The following is a 19,297-nucleotide window of genomic DNA, read 5'->3' as shown; positions in this document are numbered from 1 at the left end:
AGAGGCAAAATATAGGTAATACACGGAATAGACAAGATCCAGCACAGAAAGGCTAAGAAACAGGAGCGAAGACACCATCTGAACAGAAAGTGTTGCAGCGCAAGGAAAGAAAGAAACACATCCCTTAAATACCACTAAACAGGAAACGACCAACAGGAAGTAAAAGGACACCATCTTAGATAGGGAAAAGTACATAGAACAGAATAAACTAGGAACCATAGAGAATAGGGAACAAGGAATGCTGGGAAGAAAAAGGTAACATGGGAAGGGGGAAAAAACATAAAGGAAGGTACAACCAGATGTCCCAGAAGAAAAGAAAAGAAAAGAACAGGTAAGAGGGCTCAGGATGCCCGAAAAACGCGGTGCACAGTAACAGAGCGAGGCCCCATGCCCAATCTGGGGCCTCGCAAAGCACACAACAGATTGGGGGCGCGCCACGTCCTGCAGGCGCGTTGTGCGGCCCGAGCCGAATGTTCGGCTCGCGCCGCAGCACGCGGCGTGACAATTATTGATCGGAATTACTTGTGTCATTTGAACTATCCAATTTTACAAACTGTATAAACTGATTAAGAGAAAACAAATGAAAAATGATCAGAGGAGGGAAGAATTGAAACTTGAGAAACTGAGAAGCAGAAAGTTTTATGATTTAAGACAAACAAAAAATTGGAGAAATACAAGAATAGATGTTTTAGAGAGACTAAGTTTTAGACTAACATAATTGAATTAATACATTAATTAATGTAGTTTTGTGATAACATATATAGTCAGAGGAGGGAATGTTAGAGTGTAAAAAATAATTAATAAAATTACAAGATTAACTGGAGGAAAAATTTGCATTTAAAAGTGCAAGGCTGAAATAAAAATGAGGCATACACTAATAATTAACACAGATATTTTGAGAATGGAAATAAGTCACTGTCTAGTTAAATGCATTTTATGGTTCACTGACTGTAGGTAATGAAGAAATAATAATTACATGTTTAAAAAATAGTTTGAGTTTTATGAAATGTTATACTGTATTACACATTTTAGTTTGTGTGTTTAAAAAAAAAGGCCTCAGAATGAAATAATGTGATGCTTAGCATAGAACAGAACAATGGCGTTCATTGGTTTTGTGTAATTTGAAACATGTTACATTACTTGACGGAACTGGTAACATTTGTAAGAGATAGTGAACCAAAGAGATGGAAAAGACTGCAAAATGTGCAACATGAATACACGTGTTTTAAACATAACTGGTTCTTGCCCTAACCACCCCATAGTTTAACCAATGGCAGAGTAGCTAATTATTTTCTGGGGCTTTAATATAGCAATGTTTTAAGTGATGTCAGGGGAGATTTATGGTCCCTTGCTCGAGATTCAGATTTCTTCTTTCTTACTGAAGATACTTATTTTCTGCTGCAGTCTATGCAATGTGCTATGTGCTACTTACAGCTCAGATGCATTAAGGCCAAACATTACTGAACTGTTCCCATGTGTCACTCACTGTCCACTGAAGATGACCAGAAAATGCTCAACCGATGAAGATTTTGCTTCCTGCTGAACCCATTAAGAGGTATAACAAAATTGTGCGCATTTGTCTTTCTTGCAGGATTACATGTTTAAATGTTTTTTTTTCTCTTCTAGAAACCCAACTGATATTTTTTGCTAGCGCCATAGATAGATGGTTTCCATATTAGTTTTTGTCTTCTTTTTCTCTTTCTGCATGAAGCCCAACATACTTTATCTAATTAGGGTAATAGTTAGAATGTCACATTTTGAATTTGGCTGCACACAATAACTGATTGTGAATAATACATTTGTGCTAACTCAATGCGTCCAATCTCAACTGTGAATTTGATATTGTTGTTATTCTGTCTAATGGCTCAAATTTTGTCAAAGCTGAGATTCTTTAGAAGGTTTGGTCAACTCGTATAGTTTGGTTTTGCGCTTCTTTAACGTGATCTTAGCATTGTTAATCTAAAGGGCAATAAATGTTTAAACTTTACTAAACTGGTTTGGTGATTAATGGCCGAATAGGTCACGGTGCGTGTAAATTACTGACTCCAATGTTGATTAACGATGGTATTGTTTGGTTTTGTTTATTGTTGACTTTGTTTTGTTCAGAGCCAAACACTCACACCTGTCTGAGTCCAAAGGTTAATTCGTCCTCATGAGGGTAGATGGTTGTCTACCCTCACGTGTCCCCTTATCAAAGAAATATCAAAACAAATATAAGGTAGGACGTGCCAACAGTCTTCACGAATGCAGTCACCACAGGATGTTGCAGATGAAACAAAAAAACTAAATAATTCAACATCCAAAATGTAATTTATTAATAATAAGTTTATTAATAGTAAATAGCTATTTCTTTACCTCAGTGTTTTGCTGGTGACCATTAGATGGGATTCTGTTGTGCGAAAGATGTTATGGATGGCTCTAGCTGCCAAGACCTGTCTCATAGCTTCATAAATGACCTTAATAGATGCATCTGATTTGACAGCCATAGACCCCAAAAAGTTTACAAGAAACATCTGTTGCAAGAGGGATCCTGAAAAACAAGGAGAAATGGACAGAAGTCACACATCAGATATTTATTGGTAACCAAGGACCTACAAAATATGGATTTTAATGTATGATTTTTGTGGGTTGCACACCGTTGACATACGAGCCCATTAACAGGCGTTCTCTCTGTCCTGTGAACCTTCTCCAACTGATAGCCATTATTCCAGAACAGGAACACAGGTGAATGCTCAGATGATGCACCCAAACCACTTTCTAATGTCAGGCAAAATTACTGATGTTACAAACAATAACATTATTTATGATTATATAGATATACAGATGAAAACAACAGAATAGAATGCTATGCAGCACTAACTAGAGGAAAATATTTATTTTTAGTTCCTTTCAATTAATGCACCTGGAATCAATTGCATCTAGAAATCTTGAATTGCTTATTCTCATTGGATATCACTCCACCACATATCTCCAAAGTTCGGGTTATCACTGCACCACTGTACTCATACATTCCATGATTTGACTGTGTAACAAAAGCTGCTTGGTAATCGAAGGGTATGACACATTAGCACAACCCTTCCTTGATCAGAAGACATCACTGAACTATATAGCACTCTCCTTACGCAGTCATACTACAAAATAACCCCTACTTAATCTAGGGACATCAGTACATCACATACACCACAAAATAACCATGCACAATGCAGTGTTGTCTTTACTCAAAGGCTATCATACCACAAAAGAGCACCCATTTTATTCCCAGGATAACACTGCACATCGTAAAGCTTCCCTTAATGAAAGGGTTCTCCTGCATGACATAATGCCTGAATTCACAGGAAGATTTCTCATGACTACATAACCTCCAACTTGATCCAGGATGTAGCGGAAACACAAACTCTAATTTCTCGTTCTAGGCTATCCTTTCATGGCATAACCTTCTTTCTAACCCCAGGATATAACTACCCAGCATAATATTCTCCAGAATTAGTGGAGGCAAGGAAAAAATGTAAGGGATTTGCTTCAGTGAATAGAGATGGGTCAATCTCATTTACTACCATTGCAATCAACTAAGCGCAGATGGGTAGCTAGTAAGGTAGCGCAGATGGGTAGCTAGTAAGGTGCTGATTAAAAGCAGCAGTCCAGCATTTGAGGATCCAGTTTTGCATACCTTGAATATGTGCCATACCACTTGTTCTTTTACACTTCATGTGTATAGAGCACTAACACAGGTTTTAATGCCTTGAAAAATCAAATGAATAGTCCTCACAAAACCTCCTGATCATAATCCACTCACCCACGCTCTCATTACCTCCTCGTCCCTCTACCACGCCCTAGTATTTATCGTATGAGATTTAGCCTCCCGAATGAAACTACCAAGTCGAACAAGTTAGCACACAAGATTCCCATCCATCCAACATGGCGGACTTCCCTTTTCTGGTGCATAACGAGGAAGTCGACCCACACCACATCTTGTTTTTTAGTTTTTGGACAAAACTTCGAGTCAAGTATGAAGAAGATTCAGGTATGGTTTTAAATGGGTGGAGGACTGGTGGGAGCGGAATCACTATGCCAGTTGTTTTGTTTTAGGAGGTCCAGTGGGAGCAGACCCTTTGGTTGCACCTAGGTTGGTGTACATTTTGACACACTCTGCCACCAAGGTTATTTTTGTATGCTACACTTACCTGTTCGGAGGACTTGCTGTAGCGGACTTGGAGTGGAACAGGTTACTGGCACTGTGGCCATGTTAGTGCTGTGACGGGATGGTTTTGCTGTTCTGACGCTCAGCTGGAGTGAGCGCATTGTACTGTACATGGCCATTTGTTTTCCATAGCACCAAAGGGGTAGCACCATGGGGAAAACTGACATCTTCTCTGTCGCTGTACATATGACCTAGAAGACTATGCCTTAACTGCACCTTACAAAGCTGCAACATTCTATGCTACGATGTGCTGGACGGTCCATGACAGGTTAATGCCTAAATATTTAGTGCAGTCGTTAGACCACCTAAAGTGAGAGACCATTTCAAGTTCCTGCAGTCTCTTTCTGGATATAGTAACAATGAGCCTTACAAACTTGAGCACATTAATGTTAAACCGAGAGACCAACTACAATGTTCAGAGCTCGCGCATCCATACTCGCAGAGAGGAGATCCAGTCTACCATGGTGACCATCTGCAAGTGGTGTCAGTTTATATACATATTCCTTCTGAGATTACCCTCCTTAATACAGAGGCTGTCCCCAATTGTTTGGGCCAATGGCTAAAAGTAAGGAAGAAAATAAAAGAGGGCAGTAGAAACCCAGGTGAATTCCTCTCTCGATCGCCACCATATACAGCTGTCTGGCATTCATCCTGATGTTCACCACCAGATTTCTGTGAATGCATGTGGGAACCACGCCTGCCGGAACAACGCATGCCTGAAAAACGAGGTCGGAACAACGACCTTGTTGTTACCACGAATGCCTTAACGATCTTTAGTTGTAAAGGCATTCCTGGTAAAGGCATTACTGATAGGCATGCATTGTTCCAGCATATGTCCCCCCTGGCCCCCTACCCCTAAAAATTACCGTGACCCTCCACCCCCCCAAAAACCACACCAACCCCCCACCCTTGCCCCTAAAACTACCCCAACCCCCCACCTCCTCCCTAAAATTACCGCAACCCCCACCCTACCCCCAAACCTAAAATAACCCCAACCCCCACCCCATCCCTGAAACAAAGTACCCCACCCCCACCCCTAAAACTACTCCGAGCCCCCCACCCCGCCCCTAAACCTAAACTCCCCCAACCCCGCCCCTAAAATTACCCGACCCCAACCCACCCCTAAAACCTAAGTCCACCCCAACCCCCACCCCTAAAACAACCCTAACCCCCACCCCATCCCTAAAACCTAAACTACCCCAACCCCCACCCCTAAAACCACCCCAACCCCGCCCCTAAAACTAAAAATACCCCGACCCCCCACCCCTGCCCCTAAATCTAAAACCCCAACCCCCCACCCACGCCCCACCCCTAAAATTAAAAATACCCGACCCTAACCCCGCCCCTAAAACTAAAACCCCCAACCCCCCCCACCCCGCCCCTAAAACTAAAAATACCCCGACCCCTATCCCTGCCCCTAAAATTAAAAATACCCCGACCCCCATCCCTGCCCCCACCCCTAAAACTAAAAATACACCAACCCGCCCCTAAAACTAAAAATACCCCGAAACCCCCCACCCCGCCCCTCTTACCTGACCTAACCTGCCCCTAAAACTAAAACCCCAACCCCCCCACCCCGCCCCTAAAATGAAAAATACCCCGACCCCCCACCCCGCTACTAAAACTAAGACCCCTCCGCCCCTAAAACTAAAACTCCAACCCCCCCACCCGCCCCTAAAACTAAAAATACCCAGACCCCCCACCCTGCCCCTAAAACTAAGACCCCTCCACCCCGAAAAGCAAAAAATACTCCAAACACCCACCCCGCCCCTCTTACCTGACCCAACCCCCACCCCGCCCCCAAAACTAAAATCCCAACCCTAAAATTAAAAATACCCTGACCCCCCCACCCGGCGGCCCTCTTACCTGACCCGACCTCCAACCCCCACCCCTACAACTAAAACCACAACCCCCCACCCCGCCGCTAAACCTAAAAATACCCCGACCCCCCACCCCACCCCTAAAACTAAAACCCCAACCCCCCCACCCCGCCCCGCCCCTAAAATTAAAACCCCCCACCCACCCCAAAAACTAAAAATACCCCGACCCCCTCACCCCCGCCCCACTTACCTGACTCGTCGCGTCGTCCTTCTCAGCCGACTCCCTTGTTTGTGCCTTAACCACGCATGTGCGTTGTTCAGCACATGCGTGGTTAAGGCACAAAACAACTAAGTCGTGGTTAAGGAAAGGGTAGTTCCGCTTTCGTTGCCCGTGACTTTGTCGTTCCGGAGTCGGCCTTCAGGGCGTTTCCCGATTTCTGTGGCTGGCCAGCAGTAAGTGCAAAAAGCATACAACTGGATGCTGCAGTCTGAAATATATATCCACACTGATTGCCCAGTCTATCATGTTAAATGTCTTTTTCTTCTTTAAGACATCCCAAATGTGTCTAGCCCTTAGAAACTGCCTAGTCTTGCGGTACCAATCTCAACATCAGTTTGTATAGCCTGGCCACCACAATTCTAATACATTTATTTGCATCCAATTTAAGTAGAGTAGTTGATATTTACATAGTGAATAGGGTGCAAAGCTGACAAGGCTTAAGTATTAAGACCACTCTTGCTGCAATCATAGAGGAATCTTTTTATTTGATTAAATGAAAACAGTTAGTATATTTTAACATAAGTAAATCAAACAACTGAACATGGTACATGCTAAAGATTAGTCTTTACTGTAGTAGACCTATTTATTAATATGGCACATATGTGGCACATAATATACTTAATAAAATAATCACCTTCTTCGTCGGGTACTTTCTTATCTTCAGATTCCCCAAATGGATTTGTACGCCTATTTGAACATTAAAGAAAGAACAATATAGTTTGATTTAGCCAAATATTACCTGAGTGCAGAACAATTTCAGATCAGAAGATTTTTGCAATGTATGCAAACTTTATATCATAGTAGTGTTTGCATATTATTTTATGAACATATATTACCCTCTTACCTGCTACCTCTGTTGTGGTCCAGGAATTCAGATGCAGGGAGGACAATATCGAACTGGATGGGTGTCCCCGGCGCAATTAGCTGCCCAGAATCCAACTCATCCAATGGTTCCCGTACTGCTTTCTCATATGTTTCCAATTCCATGTGTCTTTCACTGCAGGTACTAGCAATGGAGTAAAACAAAGGTTGGTTTCAGCCATGGTGTCTCCTACTGAAAATAGGATGGGCAGAATTTCATTCTGTCCCTAACTCAATGGGCCTGTTTGGATAAATTTAACAGAAGTAAAAACAGTGATGACATTAATAATGTCACTCATAGAAAGCAGTGTATACGGTCATAGGATGGTCCGTGAATAGATGCATCGCACTTATACAACATTTCTTATTCCCATTATTCCTTGCTGCCTCCTCAGGGAGACAGCAGAGAAACTTTGACATACTCTTGGGAGAGACATGGTAGATGGTACTGTTCTTGCTGGTTTTTCACTGTACTATGTTATACCTGTATGTTTACGCTAATGCTGCAAATGGCTAACTCGCTGTCTTTTACTCAGTTCTTGATGTATTTCTATTTGTCACTCATGTATACTGGTTTTACTTATTTTAGGACGTTGGCTCTGTATCTACTATTTCAAAGTAAGAAATAGTGTGCACAGAGTCCAAGGGTTCCCCTTAGAGGTAAGATAGTGGCAAAATGAGATAATTCTAATGCTCTATTTTGTGGTAGTGTGGTCGAGCAGTAGGCTTATCAGAGGGTAGTGTTAAACATTTGTTGTACACACACAGGCAATAAATGAGGAACGCACACTCAAAAACTTACTCCAGGCCAATAGGTTTTTATATTGAAAAATATATTTTCTTCATTTATTTTAAGAACCACAGGTTCAAGATTTACATTAAACACTTTAAATGTAAGGTACTTCACTTAGATACTTTAGGAGCTTTGAATAAAAGCAATATCATATACAGTCTTTGTAAAAATGGCAATAAGCTATTTTCAAAGTGGACACAGTGCAAAAAACAACAGTTCCTGGGGGGAGGTAAGTAAAGGTTAGATTAGGAGGCAAGTAAAACACTTACAAGTCTCAGTTCTGGGGCATAGGCAGCCCACCGTTGGGGGTTCAAGTCAACCCCAAAGTTACCACACCAGCAGCTCAGGGCCGGTCAGGTGCAGAGGTCGAAGAGGTGCCCAAAACACATAGGTGCCTATGGAGAACAGGGGTGCTCTGGTTCCAGTCCGCCAGCAGGTAAGTACCTGCGTCCTCGGGGCAGACCAGGGGGTTTTTGTAGAGCACTGGGGGGGACACAAGTAGGCACACAAAACACACCCTCAGCGGCACAGGGGCGGCAGGGTGCAGTGTGCAAAGCAGGCGTCGGGTTTCAGGTAGGAAACAATGGAGGGACCTTGGGGGTCACTCTAGCGGTTCAGGCAGGCACAGGGGGGGCTTCTTGGGACAGCCACCACCTGGGCTAGGCAGAGGGTCACCTGGGGGTCACTCCAGCGCTGGACTTCGGTTCCTTCAGGTCCTAGGGCTGCGGGTGCAGTGTTGGTTCCAGGCGTCGGGTCCCTTGTTACAGGCAGTCGCAGTCAGGGGGAGCCTCTGGATTCTCTCTTCAGACGTCGCTGTGGGAGCTCAGAGGGGTCGTCTCTGGTTACTTACGGGCTCACAGTCGCCGGGGAGTCCTCCCCGAGGTGTTGGTTCTCTGAATCTCGAGTCAGGGAGGTTGGGTGCAGAGTGAGAAGTCTCACTCTTCCGGCGGGAAACGTGCAGTCTTGGAAAGTTGCTTCTTTGTTGCAAAGAAGTAGCTGGTTTTGAACAGGGCCACTGTTCACAGGATTTTCTTGGTCCTTTAGTCCAGTGCATTCCTCTGAGGCTTCAGAGGGCGCTGGTCCCTGTCGGATGCGTAGCTGGTTGCAGGTTTTCGAAGTTGCAGACAGGCCGGTAGGGCTGGGGCCAAAGCAGTTGTCGTCTTCCTCATTCTCTGCAGGTTTGTAGGTCAGCAGTCCTCCTTGTTTCTTCAGGTTGCAGGAATCTGATTTCCTGTGATCTGGGGAGCCCCTAAATACTGAATTTAGGGGTGTGTTTAGGTCTGGGAGAGCAGTAGCCAATGGCGAGGGGGGCACATGCCTAATCCTTTTGGGGGAAACCTCCAAACTCAAGATGGAGGATTTCTAAAGGCAGTGGTCACCTCAGCTCAAGACACCTTAGGGGCTGCCCTGACTGGTGGGTGACTTCTTGTTTTCCTTATTATTACCTCAAGGCTTGCCGCCAAAAGTGGGAGCAGTGGCCGGAGGGGTGGGCATCTCCACTAGCTGGGATGCCCTGGGGCGCTGTAACAAAAGGGGTGAGCCTTTGAGGCTCACCGCCAGGTGTTACAGTTCCTGCAGGGGGAGGTGAGAAGCACCTCCACCCAGTACAGGCTTTGTTCCTGGCCACAGAGTGACAAAGGCACCCTCCCCATGTGGCCAGAAATCTGTTTGGTGTGTGGCAGGCTGGCAGAAACTGGTCAGCCTACACTAGAAGTTGGATTGGTATTCAGGGGGCATCTCTAAGATGCCCTCTTGGTGTATGTTACAATAAATTGCACACTGGCATCAGTGTGCATTTATTGTGCTGAGAAGTTTGATACCAAACTTCCCAGATTTCAGTGTAGCCATTATGGAACTGTGGAGTTCGTATTTGACAAACTCCCAGACCATATACTCTTATGGCTACCCTGCACTTACAATGTCTAAGGTTTTGCTTAGACACTGTAGGGGCATAGTGCTCATGCATATATGCCCTCACCTGTGATAGAGTGCACCCTGCCTTAGGGCTGTAAGGCCTGCTAGAGGGGTGACTTTACTATGCCACAGGCAGTGTGAGGTTGGCATGGCACTGAGGGGAGTGCCATGTCGACTTAGTCTTTTTCTCCCCACCAGCACACACAAGCTGTGAGGCAGTGTGCATGTGCTGAGTGAGGGGTCCCCAGGGTGGAATAAGACATGCTGCAGCCCTTAGAGACCTTCCCTGGCATGAAGGCCCTTGGTACCAGGGGTACCAGTTACAAGGGACTTCCCTGAGTGCCAGGGTTGTGCCAATGGTGGAGACAAAGATACAATTTAGGGAAAGAACACTGGTGCTGGGGCCTGGTTAGCAGGGGCCCAGTACACTTTCATTCAAAACTTAGCATCAGCGAAGGCAAAAACTTAGGGGGTAACCATGCCAAGGAGGCTTTTCCTTACAGGTTACAAATGGGAAAGAGAGGTTACTTAACAGTGCTCTATAGGCATAATGCAGAGAGGACACTTCCAACTCACACAAGGACAGTGGGGAGGGCTTGCAGGGAGACCACCAGTGCCAAGTATTTTTTAACCAGCACTGGCAATGCCAGTAGGTCTGCCTTATAATTGAAAGTGTCTCTTCAATTATGGATGAGTTTATACACTCAACACCTCATCATACATACATTCTGTCACATATCCTCACACTCAAGCATCCATCCACCCACCCTAATTTTCACATTTATCTCTCACCCATCTACAATAAAGCATGCACACACGCAAATTCAAAAAGTATATGTAAGATAAATGAAAAGAAGAAACAATTAGTAAAATGAAAGTGCACATCTTGGAATGTGTTAGAAATTGGGGTTCTGGCTTACAGTGGTAAGGACTCTGTCCAATCAGGAACCACAAACCTAGTAAGGGTAAGTCAGATATACACCAAAAGTTAACCTGTGCTCACCCTCTGGTAGCTTGGCATAGAGCAGTCAGGTAATGTGTAAAGTATTTGTGCAACATTTCAGACAGTAAAACAGTGAAAACACCACACAGAGGTAATCCACACTAGATTGGAAAAGCAGAACTTAATTTTATACAAAAACAAGACCAAAATGACAAAAATCCAATGAATAAAAATTGAGATTTGAATTTTATAAAAATAAATGTGTGAATAGCGCTTATAAACAAGTAGCGCCTTTTGGAATATCTGGTTACGCTGGACTGTGACAAAGTCAAGAGTTCAGACAGCCCAGAGTGGTGTGCAGGCTGGCTACAGGACCCACGCACGGTGGGCTGAGCAACAGTACCTTAGTCCTTGGCGCAGCACAAGATGTGTCATTTTGATCTCCGCGCATTTGGGGTGTTGGGCCCGAATTCTTCACACAACGGCGGCGATGTGCCGGGTCAAAGGTTGATGCACCGGTTCCAGGTGTGGCGGTTCCGAATACGATGCACCAGGACAGTCCACGCTGGAGGAGCAATGTGTTTATCTTCTCCACATGTTGGCCGTGATGCATTGGTTTCAAAGCTGTGGTTCTGGGCTGATGCAGCAGTTCAAGTGAGATGCACCAATCCACTACCTGCAGTGGCACTGATGCACGATGCAGATCTCTCAGCAGGTGATGCGTCGGTTCCGAGTGGTGCAACTGTGGCAATGCATAGGTTCTGGCAGTTGCAGCACTTCACACTCACTTCCAAGGGACCTGGACTGGATTGGCAACATTAGCCAGAGCAAGACTTACAACAAGTAAAGTCCAGGTGATGTTTGTAGAGGGAAGTGAAGTTGTTTTTAATGTCTTTGATACTTCAGAACAAGATGCAAGCCATCAAGTTCTTTGAGTCTCCCATGCACACAAAGCATTGCAGAACACTGGACCAGAATACCTCAACAGAGAACACTTCCCACCCACCTGTGCAAGACCAAAGACCTCCTTACCTTCAGGAAACTTCTCAAGACCTGGCTGTTCGGGCACTAGCAGCACCTCCCACCCCCTCCGCCTTCTACCCCCTCCCCTCCTCAGCGCCTTGAGACCCTCACGGGTGAGTAGTGCGCTTTACAAATCCCGGATTGATTTACTGATTGAGTCACTTTGGTTCTGGGATGGAGAGATTCAGGTCCAGTCCTTGTCACTCCCAGGCAAGAGGGCAGCAGGTCAGCTCAGCAAAGCAAGAGTTCAGCAGTGTAGCAGCTCAGCACAGTGGCAGTCCAGCACAGCAGCCCTTCTTCGTGACAGAGTATCTACAGGTCCAGAAGTGTATTGTTGGTGTCAGAAGTCCAGTACTTATAGCCAGTTGCGCCTTGAACTGGGGAGACTTCAAATAAGGGTTTTTGAAGTGCATAGAGGCTCTCACTTCCTGGCCTGGCTCCAGAGTCACTGCAGTTGGGTATGCAGCTCTTTGTGTGTGACAGGACCCTGCCCTTTGAAGTGTGTCAGCCCCTCCTCTCCCACCCAGCCCAGGATGGCCCTTCAGGATGTTGATGGCCTATGAGTCACACAAAATCTCCCTTTGTGTGTGGCTGCCTACAGGGAATGCACAAGCCCAGTTGTCACCCCACCCCAGACATGTATTGGAGACAGGTAGTAGGCACCAAATGGCTAAAGTAAGACAATTCAATTTTTCTTAAAAGTGGAATTTTCAGAACTGCAGTTTAATTCACCATAATTTGTGATTTTACATTGTGAGTTTAGAGACACTGAACTTGATAAACAAATCTCTTCCAGACTGGGAATTACACCTATAAATGTAATGAGGCTATCACAATGTTATCCTATGTGAGAGATAGGCCTGGCAGTAGTGAAAAACAAATTGGACATTTTTCACTACCAGGGCATGTAAAACTTTAAAGTACATTTCTTGCCTTTTTAAATATATTCAACCTGCCTTGTGGGTCACATAGGGACTACCTTAGAGGTAACAAATATAGAGAAAGGGAAGTTCTAAGCATGGCAAGAGGTTTATCTTGCCAGGTTGGCATGGCAGTGTAAAACTGCACACAGAGGCTTTGCAATGGTAGGCCAGAGACATGGTTAGGGGACTACTTAAGTGAGTGGCACAAGCAGTGCTTCATGCTGACAAGTAGTGTTTAATTTACAGGCCCTGGGCACAGGTAGTGCACTTTACTAGGGACTTATGGTATGGTCTCTCTGTGCAGACGTAAAGCATTTTATCCATTAGCACAGCCACCCATGAATAGGCAACCATTATTGTCTCAGAAAGTTCCCCGTGACATTGAGACACGGTCCAGCCCTGCTCTTGGTTTTAGACATCCATCACTGTCACTCTCGGAGATAGACTGACTATGCGATGGCCCGTGGGAAGAGGATTCCAACACTCTAGTTTCTGAGCACACTAATTATACTGTTTTTGATGTTCCTACTCTAGCAATTTCATTGCCTTTGACGGACCCTGATAATCAGGGAACCCCTAACAATACTTTTCATTTAGCCAATAAGGAGGGGGCTCCCCATCCCTCAACCACCCTCTATGGATCCAGGGCTCTATTGTTCAGATACTCCATTAGATATGATTTTATCGGGCCCTGCACCCTGTGAAGTGTACACTACACATAAGTAAATTAAATATGTTAATTGGGGTTAAGCCAATATTACCATGATTTAGGGGAGAGAACACAGGCACCTTAGCACTGGTTAGCACAGGGTAAAGTGCACAAAGCCCTACAACTAGCAAAAACAGGGTCAGAAAATGGAGGGAGGCAGGCAGGAAAAAAGTTGGGGGAAGACCAACCTAAGGGAGTCGGGTCCAACTGAATGGTATTGTGCATAGTATATCATTGTTTCAAAGAAGGGAAGTCGTCACCACATTTAGAAGCAATGTGTTAGCAATCTTGGAATAATAAAACAACAGTACACTATTCCAGTCCAAGATGGCCACCCAGTAAATATTGCACTGCGTGACCATTTTGGAATTTTATTATGTAGTGTGTTATTGTAGAACTGGCTGAAGATGGCTGGCACATCGCTACTAAATGAGGTGGCAATCTGGAATGAGAAAAATATCATAAGCTATGGACAATACCATTCCAAGTCAGCTGGCCCGTTTAGAAGCAATGACTGCAGCATGCTGCAAAAGAATGGTGAGGCAATGGAATGGCAGCATAACATTGTCTGAGGAGATGTCAGGGGCTCAAAACTAAATAGATGAAGAAAACAGAAAGAAAAGAAAAAGGACCTATAAAAGTAAAAAAAAAAAAAAAAAAAATGCAAAACTAAAGCAGTGACTAAGCACTAGACTAAGCACTCTCAATTTCAGGTGCATGTGCACATGTGATCTGGTTAAATGTTGTCCCTCTCGGAGCTAAAGAGCCAGTGGCTTATGTGTGCGTACTAACTGCCCCATTCTATATGGTGCCATGAGCATAAACGGAATATAAACAACCCCCTACTTCTGCACATGTATGTCGTTTTTTTAATTCATTTTGATTCCATGAATCCAGCAGACATCCAAGGTGGCCAGCCTCGATCTAAAAAAGGACCTGAAAACACATTCAGCCAAATACCATGCATTACATTACAAACTTATATACTTGCAGTTGCAAAAAATACAACCCCTCCTAATAGGGTCTACAAGGCAAATCAAGTGCAAATCATCTACCCGCGGAGTTTGCGAGGTTGTAACCAACTTTAAAATACTTGCCTACTGTGCTGATTTGTGAGATTCCATGTAACAAAATACCTATCTACAGGCTTTAACACACAGTGACTACAATCCACCTGAGAGAGCGTAGTTTAAATATTACATATACTAGACGTGAAATGCTTATATCAATGATTAATAATGCTGCATAGAAAACGACAATAATTAGAGTAATGCGTAAACATGCATCTGAAATTCAACTATAATGTGTGTGGTCACAATTATATACGTGAGCTAATAATGATAAGTAAAACTGTTCATGCTATGATTTATATTAACATTCACGATATTGCATTGTATTAAAAATCTCATAGGCCTTAAGTTAGCGTGAGTTGTAGATTCGGCTGCCTAGCTCTCATATTAAAGCAGTTTTCTCTGTTTGTGAGTGTGCTGACTTGCAAAGGGCCATGACCCTGCATTTGTTCTTTTCCTTCATTTTATGTAACAAACCCTATTCCGTTCTCATCCGCATGCTAGCTGCCTTAGTATGAGTTTTATACAAATTTTGAAACAAAAGTAGATGAAAGAATGTACAAGGACATTTGACCATGGACAAAGGAACTCATGACCCGAGGAACGTGCCAAGCGGTGATGAAACCCCCCCGGATGTGCCACCTCCGAAGACGTCAATTATGAAGACCAATCAAAGTGTTATAAATTATCGTGGGGTGACAATTGGGATTGCCTAATGTATAATTTGATAGGTTAAAGATAGTGGGGTATAGTGGATGTCCAATAGAATTTTGGGGGAAGGTATTACGAAAAAGGGATAAAAACTCATGTCACAGAAGGGACGTTAGAACTAGGTAGGGAATGCTATTGATTTTATCCAGAAACTCTGTCACTCTGTTTGGTGACTTTGAGACTTAATAAACCATCCTCACCCTTATACTGCCCTTTACGCTTCTCCTCCTTATGAGGGAAGTGTCCCCTGTCCTTAGACAAGGTCAGACTTATGGCGATTCGACTGATGTCCTGAAGACGAAGACTGATCCTGTGTGCTGACTTAATACGTGGAGGGTAATTATGGCAATACGATTTATAATTTGTCTGTTTACTTTTTCTTTCTAGGTACCAACTGCTTATTTTTTTATAGAGGCCATAGTTAGATATTTGTCTAAATTGATGTTCTAAATTATTTTGCATGAAGCCCAACATGCTGATGCTAATTGGTGGTTAGGATAGGTAATCTCTCTGACTGACGATTATAGACAAAAGACTGACGTTGAGCTATGCTGAACTGAGACTTACATGATATTATTTGTATTCTGATCAATGTTCACGCCGTGCTATGTTCTTATGTTTGTGATTCTTGCATTAATGAAATCTTATCACAGTTGCCATATTGTGACTATGCTTTTATGCTTCTTGGTATAGAGATTGACTCTTCTGCTTGTAGATTGTAATCAATAGGGAATACAATTCATAAAATTCTATCAAAGGGTGTGGTTATTCATGTCTGAAAGGTCATGGTTGCGCCGACAATTTGATTAATGTCTATAACCAAGGTAAAGTGTATTGTAGTGGTGAATATTGATGACATTATTGATATATTGCTTGACATATTGATCAGCTACCTCGTCCTACGGTGTCTCACCACTGGGTCACAAGATTCATTGGCCTAAAACGAGTCCTAATATGTATAAAATTGACATAAAAGGACGCGTTAGCAGTTCTGGTAGCAGAGCGACGGTTTGGCCCTTGGGGGCCCTAGGCCGGAGAATCATTGTTTAATTTGTTTTTCTGTGATAATGCAAATTGGAGGTATGATTGGTTTCTAAGTTCATCATGAATTTCCCGGGATCTCGGAGCCTGCCTAAGTGAGTTGGGAATGTTCTCGGCGCCATAATGTATGTGGTTTAGGGTTTTGTGCTTGCTTAGTTTATGCCTTTTTGCAGGTGATTGTGAAATCTGGGTGTATTTAGGCCAAGTATATGTTATTTAGTAGGTGTGGGCGTACTCCACAGTATGAAAGTAGGGAAGTCGGCGTACTTCATGTGAGTGTGGCGCTTAATGCTCAAAATTATCCACGTGGTTGGTTGTTATGTACGGACCTGTCGAGGTCTAAGATTCCGGACTATGTCGACAAGTGTAGGAGACACTTGGGTTTATGTTGTAATCTGTGCGGTTTAATAGGTCAATCGGGCGTGGTTGACAAGTCAAGTTTGAGTAGATGCTTGTGTGAAACCGTCGATGGAGATTTGGCAAATTCTAAAGTGCACTAGGACGAGCCATTGACAAGTCGAGAGTAGAATTTGCGGGTCGAATTCTGCTTGCGTATGCGGGAAATGATAAGGAGAGAGTAGCGGCCGAGGCTTCAAGTGAAATCTCTGTAAAGTTCTTAGTTTGTGTGGGTTCGTGTGGGTTCAGTGAGGAGCGGACGGGCGGCAAGACTTTGTCAGCTGCAGTTTGTGTGAGTGTGACATCAGTGGTGCCGTGCTGAGATAGGTCAGTTGTCGAAAGGGGTCACGCACGGATTGGCTGCTGTCCGTGAGAGGCAATAGGTTGAGGAAGGTGGGTGAAGAGTGTCCTGGGAACTAAGTCACTTCTGATTAAATACAAAACAAGAGAAAATCGCAAAAATTAATTTTGTTAAAGCATTTACGAGCGCTCTGAAGGGAGACACATATATTATAGCAACTGATGGGGAGGCTACACCACTTGAAGGTACTTCAGCTTATATAGTCATGGAAGAAAAAGGTGTTGCTCCATGTTTATGGATGAAGCAGTGGCGCAAACTAACAGAGAAGGAGGGATGTTTAGCGTTTCTGGAATACGGAACGTTTAATACGAGGATTCTTGCAAGATTGAGGTGGATGTTGAGTGAACAGAAACCACCTCCGAGGCCAGCTCAGTATGAGGCGTTAGCGGTTTGGGATCTAATGGCTCTTAAACAGAGGCAAGAAAAGTTTCAGAGAAGACTGAGAAGGGCAGAAAAATCTTATGCAGAAGCTAGGTGGGATGATGAGAGCAAAATGTGGAGAAGGGGAATTGTTGATGGATTAAAATTATTCACAGCAATAACACAGGGAGAAGAAATGCAGGGAAAGAAAGCCACCTGTAAAACAGATAAAGACTCAGGCAAATCTAAAGAGAATAAAAGACCTTGGGAAGAGGAAGATGATTCAGACGATGAGTTTATGGACAGGTTTTTGCATGATCGCCAACCACCTTATGCGGTGAGCGACAGTGTTCCGAGTACTAGCACAGTCCCTGGGAACCAGACGCAGAACAAGGGAGTTGCTGATACGGTACAGACTAGTGATACGGCTTTGATACAGAATGGTGTCAGTGTACCCACTGCTCCAGACATACCGATACAGTTGCAACCTCCACCGCAGATACAGAGAATCTACCCAGACGTTCCAGTTCTTGAGACTACTACAAATCTGATAGTGCCGCCAGACCCGATATACACGAAACCAAAGTTAATACAGATTGAGTCAACTCCGAAATTACTATCCCAACCACAGCCATGACTGATACCAGGGTATAACCCAGTAGCTGGTCCGCCATTAGTACCTATTCCGGGTACCTTGGAACAGACCTATGGAGTTACTGCTCCACGAAGTCTGGGAACAGGTCAGACACCTGCTGCCATATCCTTACCAATTACTGTTGGTCCACCAGTGCCATTGTATGCACAGGGTAAAACTGGCGTATGTGATTAGGGAGTGATGACTCAAGACGTAGTAAGAGGAGGGTCTATGGGAACCCCCAGATAATGGCCCCAGGAGAACAAGCAGCTGAACAGCCGAGGTCTTTAATGGACCTTAGTCCAGTGGGAGCACCCATCGAAGCGATGCGTCAAGCAGGATTAGGAGTTTTAACTCCACAGACAATCAGTACAAATACCTCACATTCACCAATGATACATGCAGGGAACATCTCATTGCAGGGTTTCACAGTCCAACAGCTAAACGAATGGTTAGAAAAGACTTATACTTCCCAAAAGGCTGCAGTGGTTACAGTTGAACCAGAAAAGGAAAAACAAGACGAATACCTGAACCTTGTAAGACTAGGGGAAGAAGCTGCTGAGTTAGTGGAAGGTACAATGGGAGTGAATAGGTTGGAGTCATACACGGAAGCAGAATTAAGATTCTTGTGCCCAAAAATTACCAAAGAAGTGAGCAAGGTGCATCAAAGATTAGCGAACCTGGCAGATAAATACAATATTGATATCGGAAATACTAAACATCTGAAAAGAGGTTACAGATTGGATTTTGATTCTAAAGACTTTGAGCATATGAGGTCTGCGGGAATGAAGGCACATTTGAAGGAATTGTTGCAAAGCGCACAAATTTGGGGTGCACTGGAGAAATGGGAAGGCAGATGGGCAAAGAAAAGAGACGAGGAAAAGAGTGACAGTCCAGGGTCTAATCAAGCTAAGGCCTCACCCGATCTGGAATTAGTAAAAATATTACCTATGAGAGAGACAGCTGGTGGTGTTTTAGTCCATGTACCGTGGACCAGAGGAGACATCCTATCTTTTACTAACAATTATCCCAGATTGAGAGAAAAAACGATCGAATGGTATCAGCAGACAGATAGGTTTGTGAAACTTGCGAAGTGTCTCTGGGAAGACTTGAATACCTTGTTTGAGATCAGTGTTCCGCCCGATTTGTGGCTTGAATGCAAGAGAGGGGTAGATTGGCCAACGAAGGAACCGGCAAGGGATAAGGTGAAGGGGCACCCTCTGAAGAGGTGATGAAGTATTATCATAAGGTGATTGAGTT

General features: G+C 44.0%; 1 protein-coding gene across 2 annotated transcripts in view; it reads right to left on the bottom strand.

The window, feature by feature from the left end:
* The window catches only part of APPL2 (adaptor protein, phosphotyrosine interacting with PH domain and leucine zipper 2), a 512,959-nt gene that overhangs the window by 48,034 nt on the left and 445,628 nt on the right, over positions 1–19,297 (bottom strand). For both annotated transcript variants that reach the window (XM_069228970.1, XM_069228971.1), the window contains exons 15-17: positions 7,143–7,304; positions 6,933–6,985; positions 2,356–2,530 (exon numbers count right to left, since the gene is read on the bottom strand). In XM_069228970.1, coding sequence (XP_069085071.1) covers positions 2,356–2,530; positions 6,933–6,985; positions 7,143–7,304 — 390 coding nt within the window. The remainder of the gene's footprint in view (positions 1–2,355; positions 2,531–6,932; positions 6,986–7,142; positions 7,305–19,297) is intronic.

Source organism: Pleurodeles waltl, chromosome 4_1 (assembly GCF_031143425.1).
Source record: "Pleurodeles waltl isolate 20211129_DDA chromosome 4_1, aPleWal1.hap1.20221129, whole genome shotgun sequence".
Taxonomy (NCBI): Eukaryota; Metazoa; Chordata; class Amphibia; order Caudata; family Salamandridae; genus Pleurodeles; species Pleurodeles waltl.
This window is presented reverse-complemented; position numbering and strand designations above follow the sequence as displayed.